This window comes from Acomys russatus, chromosome 32, assembly GCF_903995435.1.
Source record: "Acomys russatus chromosome 32, mAcoRus1.1, whole genome shotgun sequence".
Classification (NCBI taxonomy): domain Eukaryota; kingdom Metazoa; phylum Chordata; class Mammalia; order Rodentia; family Muridae; genus Acomys; species Acomys russatus.
In genome coordinates, this window is record NC_067168.1 from 17,655,824 (window position 1) to 17,667,938 (window position 12,115).

Genomic DNA, 12,115 nt, shown 5'->3' on the forward strand with positions numbered 1-12,115 from the left:
GATATGATTGACCTAGCCCACTCTCTCTGATCATGTCATCTTCTTCTGAGTACATCTCAACTTTCTATAAATAAAGGTTTTGTGTGTGTGTGTGTGTGTGTGAGTGTGTGTGTGTGAGTGTGTGAGTGTGTGTGTGAGTGTGTGTGTGTGAGAGTGTAGGGTGCAACCCTTCTGCTTCAGCCTCCCAGGCCCTAGAACCACAGTCGAATGACAGGATGCCTGGCTTAATAAGCACAAAGCTTCTTTAGTCAGCGTTTCTGTGCTGCACAAAGGCATGACAGGCATTCTAGCTCCTGGGAAAGGTTTGCAGCCACCAGGCCAGACAGACATTTATTCCTTGCAGCACTTTACAAACCTTTATGAATTATTGCCCCCAGCCTCTCATGCAACGCAAGGTCCGACTGCACTTCATGCTTCCGCCAAGTGCCTCCTGTCTCCCTGGAGGTGGCAGATGGCGGCACAGAGAGCAACAGAACACGGTGCATTCCGTACCTTTGCTTCCCTCAGGCGCCTGCTTCTTCCTCTCTTCCTGTACCAGGGACTCCTCCAGGTCCTTAGGAGGCGGGTCTAAAAGCTCCCACTCTTCATTGGTGTAAAACACAGTCCTACGACTCTCACTGTGCCCTCTTCCAGGACGGAAAGATGACATTGAATTTCTATTTAGAAACAAGGAAAGGCAAAACAAAAACATAGCTGTATATAGGATTGACTTAAAAAAAAAAAACCCTGAAGACTTGATAATCCCAAATGTTGGTGAGAATATGGAAAATGAGAAAATATACATTGCTGTGTGAGTACATGCTGATCCTAATATCACAGAGAACAACCCAACATGCAGAGTTAAATTGAAGAAGAGCCTTCCTTTTTCTTAAAAAAAAAAAAAAAAAAGCCACACACTAAAATTAAGGAGGCCCAGTCTATCCCTTCCAAAAGACAGTTAGTTTAGCTATTCTGAAGCGGGGCGGGGGGGGGGGCGCGGGGGGCACGCTTCACATCAGCTTTTATACTCTTCCCAGTGAACATGTTTTTACGAGAACTGCCTTTCTCAAGATGCCAGCATTTCCTAAGTAAAGTTCCAGCGCACAAATACAGGGAGACGCTAAACAAAACTGCATCACTCATGTCAGCCACTCCTCACACTGATGGTCACTTGACCTTCAACAAGGATGTAAAGAGATTCAAGGGTAGGGGGGGTCCACATGTGATTGTAAGAACTGGTTATATATTAAGAAAACACTAAACTCGAGTCTTACTTCACACCACGTATACAAATTAATTAAAAATATACATAGAGGCAGGTTGCTGTGGTACACTTTTGTAATTCAAGCATTTAGGATACTGAAGCAGCAGGAGCATAAATTCCAGGCCAGCCTGGGCTATATAGTGAGATCCTATCTCAACACAAAAAGAAACCAGTCACACCCCCCCCACTAGATCTAAATATAAATGCAAAACTTCTAGAAGAAAACAAAGGAAAAAGAACATTAAGTTAGGTAGATTTTTTTCCCTTTTTTTTGTATGTATGTGCACATATATGTTTGGGTGTGTGCATACACGCATGTATAGGCCAAAGGTCAACTTCAGGTGTCTCCTCAATCACTTTCCAACTTATTTTTTTGAAACAGGGTTTCTCTCTAAACATGAGGCACCCGCTCGGCTAGGCTAGCCAATGAACTCCAAAGATCTGCCTGTCTCCAGCTCCCAATTCTGGGATTACAGGCACACATCTAGCATTTTCCATGGGTCCTGGGGGTTCAAACTCAGGTCAAATTTATTTCCAGACTAATCCATTTCCATAGCCCCAAGTTAGACAGATTTTTCTAAAGAAAACTCAGGAAGCAAAATCTATAAGAGAAAATGAAAAAAATTAAGTTTATTTAAACCTTTCTCCTTTGAAAAATATTTGCAAAATACATACCTGACAACAGGCACATATTCAGAACAGTTAAGATACTCTTGAGCTGGGTGGGAGTGGCTGAGTTTGGCTGCCAGCGAGCTGCCCTATCTCAGGGGTGAACAGAACAAAAGAACAGAGCACATGAAGCTAAGCCATGGTGCTCGCTGGGCTGGGCATATAAAATGCATGTTTGCCTCCAAGCATTTCAATGTATGTTGGGCTCATTAGGGCATAAGCCTACTAACATCTGGGTTGGAGAGGTGGCTCAGCAGATAAGGGCACATGTTGTTCTTGCAGAGGACACCGGTTTGGTTCCCAGCACACACATGGCGGCAGCTCACTGCCACCTAGAACTCTTAGTTCCAGGGCATCCAACCTCTTCTGGCCTCCACAGGCACTAGGCATGCTGTGGTATAGATACATGTAGGCAAAACACAAACATAAAATTGTCATTCATGTATATATATATGTTAGTTTTTTTTTTAAAAAAACTAAAGTTTGAAAAAAACAGCTAAAGTTAAAAATGACAGTAATTCCCAGTGTCAAAGAGGATGTGGAGCAACTGGAACTGGCCTGAAACGCTGGTAGGAACGTGAAAAGGAGCGCTTACCGTGAAGGGTTAGATCAGGTAACCGATGAGGGTACTGTAACAGGCCACAGGTCCAAAGAGCTCACTTCAAATTCTTACAAAAGCACAGCTACAGTGAAAGAGAGCCACTTGGAGGTTGTCTGGGCCAGGGAGTAGGGGAGGGTTCATGAGGAAACATATGCAAACTCTCCCTTCCTCCCAGCCCTACCCTCTGAGACAGGGTCTCACTGTGTAGCTCCAGCTGGCCTGGAACTGGATATACAGGTCAGGCTGCCTTCAAACTTACTGAGACTTGCTTGCCTCTGCCTCCGGGATACTAGGATTACAGGCATGTGCCCTGACACGCAGCTATAAATTTTGATTATGGAGGTGTTCCTTTGAGTTGCGACTTTTTAGCATTTGCTAGCCTGTACGCCTAAAATATGTGAGTCTATAGGCAAACCACACCTCAGAAGGGCTGCTAAACTAGGAGGAAAACCTGTGCACTACTGCTGTCCCCCATGGCTGACTGAAGGGGAGATTTCCTATCTAATTTGAACTAGACTGAGGATACTCTTGTACAAGGCAGCTATGTGTTAATACTTTATTTCTGATATGTGTTGCTATGCGTATGTATACAAGTATGTGCAGCCATGTTTTCCTGTGCACACATGTGTGGGAGACCAGATATCAATATCAATTATCTTTCTCTACTGCTAATTCTTTCCTACTCCCCCACCATCTCCTCTTTCTCCTCTGGCGAGAGGGACAGCTTAGTAGTTAAGAGCACTGGCTGTTCTTCCAGAGGACCAGGGTTCAATACCCAACAAGCACCCACATGGTGGCTCACAATTGCCTATAACTCTACTTTCAAGAGGTATGATGCCACCTCTGGTCTCCCATGGGCACTAGGCATGCATGGGCACCTTGACATATATACACACAAAATATGCATACTCATAAAGTAAGCATTTTATTTATTTACTGGGAGGACGGAGGAGGCATGCGCACATGATACACGTGTGGGGGAGGCCAGAGGACAATTTTCCAGATCTCAGGTAATCAGGCTTGGTGGTAAACACTTTCACTTGCTCGGTCATCTCAGCAGCCCTCTCCACTTTATTTTAGACTCAAGGTCTCACTGAGTTGGAATTGAGTTGGAATTCACTGTTTACATTGGCTGGCCAGCAAGCTTTCAGGAGCATTTCCCCAGTACTGGGGTTAGAGACATGGACTCTAATGGTTGGCTTTTACATGGGTACTGGCGATCCAAAGTCAGGTCCTTGTACCTAAGCAGCAAGCATTTTACTCATTGAACCATCCGATGCCTTAATAATTGTGTTTTTACATAGCCCTGGCAGTCCTGGAACTCCCTATGTCCTCAAACTCACAGGGTTTTGCCTCTCAATATATTTTCCTGTTTGTTTTTGTTCTTAGACAGGGGTTTTTCTGTGTAGCCTTGGCTGTCTTGGACTCACTTTGTAGACCAGGCTGGTCTCAAACTCACAGAGATGCGCCTGCCTCTGCCTTCAGAGTGCTGGGGTTACAGGTGTGTGCCACCACGTCTGGCTTAATATTTGTGTTTTTAAAGAATGGTTTACTCTCTTGTATTTGAATTTCACTAAAGTAATGTAAAGTTTAGAAGATCACTTTATAGACACACACACACACACACAGAGAGAGAGAGAGAGAGAGACAGAGAGAGAGACAGAGAGAGAGAATATGTGTGTGTGTTTTAACTCAGTGGAGTCCCTAGAAGCGGGTGATTACACTTGTCTAACACCTGGCAGCTGTTGTCTTAGTCAGGGCTGAGACCAGTGGTAAACAGAGAGTGAGCATGCTCCGTGTTCCCCACAGCCTGATCCCGTCTAGGGCATAACTCTGTGCACAGGGAAGCTCTATCAGCTCCCAGGGGACCTAGTGAATACACTAGTGTCATGGTCATCTCTGAGTTCACAACAATCGCGGAACTGCGGAGAAAATGATTTCAAAACAGATGCTCTGGAAGAAAAGGAAGTCTCACAAACGCTTCCCTACTCCTGTCCCCTCCCAGCACCCCCGAGCCTGCCCCAACAGTTCCAGTGACATTTTCCAGGCCGGGAACTCCCTGTGTCCCGCGCTCCTGCGACATGTTTCAGGAGCTAAACTCTGCTTGCCATTGGGCGTGGCTTCAAAAACGTGCTCTTGTTCTTTTCGGGAAGAACGGTGTGTAGCATGCACAGCCCGTGAGCAGGGCGCTGAGGGGTGGTGAGCTCTGCCTGCTGCTCGTGTTCTTAGAGTCAACACAGAAAGGAGAAATGAGAGCTGAGAAGACCCAAACGCAGCCCAGGGAAGGGCGAAAGGCACTTCCAGTAACTAACTTCCATGTACTTTGCTTCGCCCCAGGGTTTCTTCCCAGGCTGCGGCTGAGGGACAGCCTGGGGTGCTGTGACAACCGCCAAGGCTTGGGTAGTGGAGAAATGAGACTGGCTCCAAGGTGAAGTCTCTTTTAGCTGAAGTATTATTTAATCAAACCCTGGGTGAGTGTGTTCTAGGCAGAAGCCAATTCTTGATTGTACAAAACACTGTGCCTCACTTTCCAAAATAAATATAATTTAAAGATATTAAAACAACACAGTAAGTATATACTCAGTAGCTCACTGTAGTCTTGATGAGCAAGTGGACTTTGGAAGTTGAGAGAGGTGCTTGGAAATGTCTCAGGAGATCTTTCCTGGGCCCACAACTTCACAAGCTGCCTGCACAGCCACACTGTGGCCAGCACCCCAAACTCTTTCAGGGGTGAGAGGCAGGGCTGTGGTGGAGGTTTGGACTCACAGAAGGCTGAAGGCAGTAGTAGGGTAAACCACCCAGGGGCAGCACTTAGCTCCCTTCTGTCAGACCATGGTCAGAAAACCAAAACAGGAGGGGCCCTTTCACAGCCTCCGCAATGAACGTGACTTGGCTCTTCCTCCTCAGAATTGATGAGCAGATACCCACAACTAGGGATTAACAAGTGAAACAAAGCAGGGTATATCTGTACAGATGAGCTCAGTGGAACTACAGCTCCAAACAGAGCTACTGAGTTAGGTCATTCCTTCCGGACTCCACAGTGCCTCAGCGCCAAGAATCCGGACACTGTCATCCACACTCCATCACTGCAGGTGAAAGCACAGCTCTGGTACAACTGGGCCTCATGACTTGGTGGACGCAGAGAGATCATGTCTAGGGGAGAGGTCAGGAGAATGCTAAGGCCCTGAGCCAGTGTGCACTGCAGGGTTTCTCTTAACAGGCATAAAGAATTCCATGGTGCTTATATATACAATTCCATTTGTAGTAGCTATTCCCGAATATGGACTGAGAAAAGGCTTCATCCATGGCTGAGCCCCATAAACATGAGCAGGCCTCTTTACAAGCAAGCCTGCCTTTCACCATCAAGAAGAAACACACGACTAACAAAAAGGACAGGTTGAATGAAGCCAGTGGGTGGCAGCACTCAAGCCAGGTGGCTCTGGGCTCATCTAGGCCAGAAGGTCCAAGCTCTGTGTATGCCCAGTGTTCCAAAGGAAAGTGCTGAGAAGGCTGGAGAGAGAAAGTAGGAACCAAGGAAGAGTGCCACTGTGGTGGGATAAATAATACCCACAACATCCACATCTATGTTCCAGGAAAGGACCTCTGCTCTTGTGATTGCAGGAAGGAACTTAAGTTGGAGAGGTCATGCTGGGCTGTCTGAGGCCACAAGAAGCCCCTGAAAGGTTAAGAGAGCAGGACACATTGAGCCAGGCCACTGAGCGCGTGGCTCCTGCAACAAGTGGGTCCAGCAGGACCAGCAGAAGAGGCAGACTGCTCTCAAACTGTAGCTCCCAACTCTAAATAAAACAGGAGACTTGGCTCAGCGGCTTCTTGATGGCCTCGGATAAAGCATGGGTGGCCACTCTCGAGCCTGGCTTCCTATGCCGAGTCAGACATCATCCCAGCCATGGGTAAGGGCTTCCGGTAGGCAAGCCACAGCCATGACTTGTCTGAAGCTACTCATGTCCTGATAATGAACAGGCCCCTGGGGTGCATGGTTCCAATCAAGACGGGAAGAACTGCTGGCAAAGAAGTGCGAGGTACAAATAACCTATTTTCTGGGAAGCTGTTAGGAAAGACCGGGCACGGACACGGCAACACACATGCAGCCAGGCCAACTTTTCCCACCACCTTCCCCGTGTTTCCCCTCCAGATGGCCTCGTTCTGAAAACACCCGTGAGACAGCAACGTGACCACACTCCTCATCTTTCTTGCCAAAGACTGCCTTAAAACAAGGAAAATATAGATGAGTGCAACCCGGCCACAGACGTGAACGCCTTCCCAAAGGCACCAGGTATCTGGGCACTGGCGTGGGCTAGGGTGGCCTTCTCTTTGAAATGGGCTTCTGAAAGAGAAGAGTCACCTGCAGGCATAGCCCTAGAAGGCAAAATTGGTGGATTTCTGGGAATCTCATACAATGTGAAGCATGGAAGTGAAGTTGCTACCAGGCTTGAGGGGTCATGAGGAAAGCAGAAGTAAAGGGCTAGGACACGGCCGGCAGCAGAGCCAGAAGACCAGCAGAGGCGGCCTCGAAAGGTGAGCACACCTTCCCACGCATCTATCTGGGAAGGAGGAGAGGCTCCCCACCCATGAGGGGACAGTGTGAAATTTAAACCCTAGTTCATCAGGGGAGTCTCACAGAAGGCCCCAACTGAACTGGCGAATACGATAAATGCACATCCACACACATGGTTATCCTCAAACCCTGACCACCATCAATTTCAGTACTAGTTTGAATCCATTACAAAATTATGGCTTTTGAGCCAGTCCTCTTAGGGAAAAAGTACCTTTCCTACTTCTGAGGTCGGTAAGTGCTCTCCAGGTTGGGGCTATAGCTCAGAGGGTAGCACTTCCTTGCTTAGGATGTTCCAATTCCTGGGACCATAAAAAAGGGTTCTCCGTCCACCCAGATCTTTTTGTTTTAATCTTCCTGAAACAGGCCCATGATTAAAAAGAAAAGAAGAAAACATAACCACCGGATACCTGTCTGAGCACCCTGCTTCTCAGAGAGCAGTCCTGTGCAACTCCACAGACCCAACAATGGTGACATTCACTTTCCTTAAAACTGAGGCCCGTGGTGTGGTTCCACCTTCGCTTTTTATCATGCAGGCCATCTCACGAGCTTCCCTCGAGGAGTTTGCCTCTCACAGCACACTACAACAGCACAGCCAGTATGGCTCCTGCTGAGAACAACTCCAAACTTGCTCTGAGAGTTGTCACGAACAAAAGTGCCATGTGCTCTCTTTTCTGGGCAGAGACACTTACCAATCAGTCTCAGCTCAAGGAAACGGGAAGTTGCTAATACTACAGGCCTGTCTCCACCTCACACATTGTCTACTCCGAGGGCAGACGGGGCAGCACGAGGGTAAACGCCAGGCTAACTAGTCCTCCACACATGTTCTTGTTGTATTTAGACTCTATCTTGCCAGGCAACCCAGGCTGGTATGGTGCCCAGCTCCCAGACGAGTTCTCATTGGAAGAGTGAAAGGAATACAGAGTACTCAGTTAAGGGACCGGGGGTGACTTTCAGTCCTGTCACACACTCCTGTAACGCAGCCTTGAGCAAGTCACTTTAATTCTCTAAGCCTCGGCTTTTTAACATGAAAAATGAAGCAAGAGTCTTTGTGGTTTCCTGACATTTCTAGGAGCACAGGATGGTTTCTTCACTGAGAAGCATGCTATGGTGCAGGCCCAGGGGAGGCAGCTCGCGCTTGCCTCCTCCCTGCTTCCCCTGGGGGTTGGGAGACACTGAGGGGGCCTCTATCAGACCACTCAGATGTCCACAAGGCAGCTGGGATTCTATGAGATGGGAGAGGGTCCCTGCCAGATAGACAGGTACATGGTGAGGAAGAGGCTCTCGGCTGGAGAGGAAGGAAGCAAGTGGCCAGGATGCAGAAGCTCAGGGAACAAGACTGTTGGAAAACAGCTACCCAATGGACAGACTAGAGTCACAGCATTAAAAACCTCAAGCGTCAAATGAAGAGGCTGGGAGCAGCTGCTACCCATGACTCTTTGATGCAGGGTGAGCACATGGTCAGAGGCAAGAGGGGCAGAATGGGCTGTGTGTGGAGCAAAGCAGGAGCAGGAGCTGGGGGGGAGGCTTGGGGGGGAGGGGAGCAGGACCACTGCCCAGGCCAGAGGCAGAACGGACAGGCCTCATAGCCATCGCTTCCACAAGTGCTGGTCTTCTGAAATCTGGAGATCCCTGCCACATTTTACTGTTATAATACAAAGCTTTGCCTGAAGAGCTACAACACACCCAAAGTGACCTTATTACATGCAACCAACCACAGAGGCACAAATAGGAAGAGGTATGGGGAGGACACTTGCTGCAACAGTGTCTCCTTAAGATGGCGGCTTCTAGGACAGCACAGCTGGCTGACTGAACACAGGTCATGACTTGGGTCCTACAGTAGAGCAGAAAGCTTTCAGGTGTTCCACAAATGCAGAATACAAACCTTCCTACTAACTCCCATGTCTAACTTCGGCCAAGTATCCTAAGATTCTGTGTTCACCAAATGTACTGTTGCCAACATCGATGAATTTTCTCCATTCAAATACACACAACTCAATAATAAAAAGCCACTGCGATTAAAAACAGGCAAAGGATCTGGACAGATCCAACATAACGCTGCTCCAAATGGCCACGTGGGAAAAGATGCTCAACATTGTTAGTTGTCACGGGAACGCAAACCAATTCCACGATAAGAATCAGCCAATTCACACTTAGCTCAGTGGCTAAGAGTACTTGCTAGGCAAGCATGAGCACTTGAGAATCCCAGCTAAAAAACAAAACAAAACAGGTGTGCTCCTGTAACTGAAACACCATGTGTGTGAGTGCAGGAGGATCATGAAGACTCTGAGGGGTCTCTCTCTCTTTCACTCTCTCTCTCTTTCTCCCTCCCTCCCTCTCTCCCTCCTTCCCATCCTCTTCCTCACCCCCCCCCCCCGCCTCTCTCTCTCTCTGTGCGTGTGTGTGTGCGTGCATGAATCCAGGAGGATCATGAAGAGCTGGATCTTATCTTAGCTCTATATCTGAAGATCTATTTCAAGGGAAAAAGGCAGAGGGGGCTACAGCAGGGACTCTGATGTCCACACATGGGTGCAGAGATGTGCACACAAGTGAGCATATGCCACACATACATAAAGAGAACTCTCATGCACCACTGACACAGTGTATTAAGCAGAATAACTGGGACAGTCCACTCACCGTGGATCTAGCAATTGTAGGTATTTAGCCAACAGAAACAAAACTGTGTCCATGCGAAAACTTGCACACAAGTATTTCTAGCACCACCAACTGTATAGTGAAGAAGCAGAGGGGCTGGAAAGATGCTGAGCAGTTAAGAGCATTTACATGCTCTCGCAGAGGATCTGGGCTTGGTTCTCAGCACCCACATGTCAGTCTACAAACACCTGTAACTCTTGTTCCAAGGAACTGGGTGTTCTCCAAGGGTTCTCACCTAGCCACACATGCATGCATACATACATACATATGTATACATATATATGTATTTTTTAAAATAAGAAATGAAAAACAACTCATGTTCACCAACTAATAAACAGTAATAAGCAAAATAACCAAACCAGGGCTTACTCATGTCATAGTTTCAGCCGTCAACGTGACACGATGTAGAGTCAACTGGGAAGAGAGCCTCGATGAGGGCTGCCTAGGTGAGGCTGGAGTGTGGGGGGCTGTCTTGACTACACTAATTGACATGGGAGGAGCCGAGTGGGGCTTGGAGGACAGACAAGAGGAGGAGTGGGCTGAGCACCATGCATGCATTCCTCCCTCTCTGCTCTAGTCCGTGGACTTGTCTGGCCGCTTCAGGCTCTTGCTGCCCTGGCTTCCCCACAAGTATGGAGTATAAGTTGCAATTGTAAGCCAAACAGAGATGCTTTTGTCACAGTGCTTTACCACAGCAGCAGGAAATGGAACTAGGATAGTATACAAGGGGATACCACGTAGCCGTAAGGGGAAGTGAGATACTCACACACCACTGCCTCGATAAATCTTGCAAACGTGCTAAGTGAAAAAAGCCACACGCTAAAGACCTCATAGTGTGCAATCCCACTCACACCAAAGGCTCAGAGTAAACAAACCACACAGATAGGAAGCAGGTGAGTGAGTGCCTAGGACTGAAGTGGGGAGGGAGGGAAGAAAGCAAGAGAGGCAGGAAAGGTGGCAAAAACGTTTTCTTCTGGGGACAAAGCAAATGTTCTAAAATTGAGTCAGGCCTACACAAGTCTATATCCCAGACTCAGGAAGCTGAGACAGGAGGATAGTTATGAGTTCAACACTAGCCTTAGCCATTTAACAAGATCCTAGATAAGAGGGGGGAAAAAAAAGCAAAAGAAACTCAAAGAGCAAGAACAAAATATTCTAATATTGATTGTAGAACTCTGGATATATGAAGAACCACCAAATACTATATTGCAAATGGGTGAATTATATCTCAGCAAGGCCTTCTTAAAAACGAATGAAGTAAAAATAAACATGTAGGACAAACAAACAAAAACCCACCTCCATTCTCATGGTCTATGAACAGACAGAGACCAGAACCTCACAGCAGAGACTCTGGGCCAGCCCTAAGATCTGGGAGCAGGGTGAGGCTGGAAGGGCAAGAAGCCCAGCCCTGCATCTGGAAGGCTTGTGACCTCAGACACACACACACACACACACACACACACACACCACCTGATGTACCACAGAGAGTCAAGCCATCAGATGAGACCGCGTAATGATACCTGGCACGGTGCCAGAGACAGAACAGCCATACTGTTTAAAGCTTAAGAAATGACCTAAGTGAAAGTGTGCTGCGGAGCACAAAGACCCTTCCTAATTGGAAAGCGGCTTTATGATGTCACACATAAACATGTAATCCACATTATAACTCATTATCAGAGAGAATCCATCTTCAATGGCATGTGCTGCTTCCCAAAGACTCACTTGAGCTCATTACCCCACTGTTTCAGAGAGTAAAAGTTGATGGAATTCGGATGCCCAGGGGCTGGCTGCTGAGCAGCCCGGTCTCCCACCAGCTCTCCAGGGGCAGCTTCCACAGCGAGCACTGTTCTGGCTTTTTCTGCAGAAGGGTTTGGGTGCTGGAAAATTATATCTGAAAGAAAGGTAAACAACTGTCAGTTCACTGAAACCTCCACAGGGACACTGACTTGCTACACGACCTAAGAACATCAGCCACATGTGTAAGCAACTCATCGTGATGCGTCCTAAACAAAAACGTGATCCCTGGGTGGCTTTTGTGCTTGTGAGCGCTCTTCATCTTAGGAAAACCATGCTTTTCTAAGTGAGGTTATGATGTGCTTCAGGGCTACCAAGAATTGACAGTATTGGTCCAGGGAGAGAGAAAAGGCTGAAATTTCCCTCTAGTCTTAGATCAGTAACTGTGTGACAGGCTCCACTCATCTGTATTGATAAAGAATAGATTTCACGATTAAACTATTTAAAATAGTAAAGCATACCCTTTAAAGTATATACTCTATTCGTTTCAAGAGATTACAGACAGGAACATGCTTACTAGTATCTAGTAAACATGTATCTAGTATCTAGTTTACTAGTAGGTAGTAAACTGTGACAGTGA

At 47.2% G+C, this 12,115-nt stretch overlaps 1 protein-coding gene across 1 annotated transcript in view; it reads right to left on the reverse strand.

Moving 5' to 3' along the window:
* Positions 1-12,115, reverse strand: part of Tbc1d2b (TBC1 domain family member 2B) — a 68,198-nt gene that overhangs the window by 24,418 nt on the left and 31,665 nt on the right. Inside the window, exons 3-4 of the mRNA XM_051140761.1 lie at positions 11,464-11,632; positions 493-656 (exon numbers count right to left, since the gene is read on the reverse strand). Of these exons, the coding sequence (XP_050996718.1) occupies positions 493-656; positions 11,464-11,632 (333 nt within the window). The remainder of the gene's footprint in view (positions 1-492; positions 657-11,463; positions 11,633-12,115) is intronic.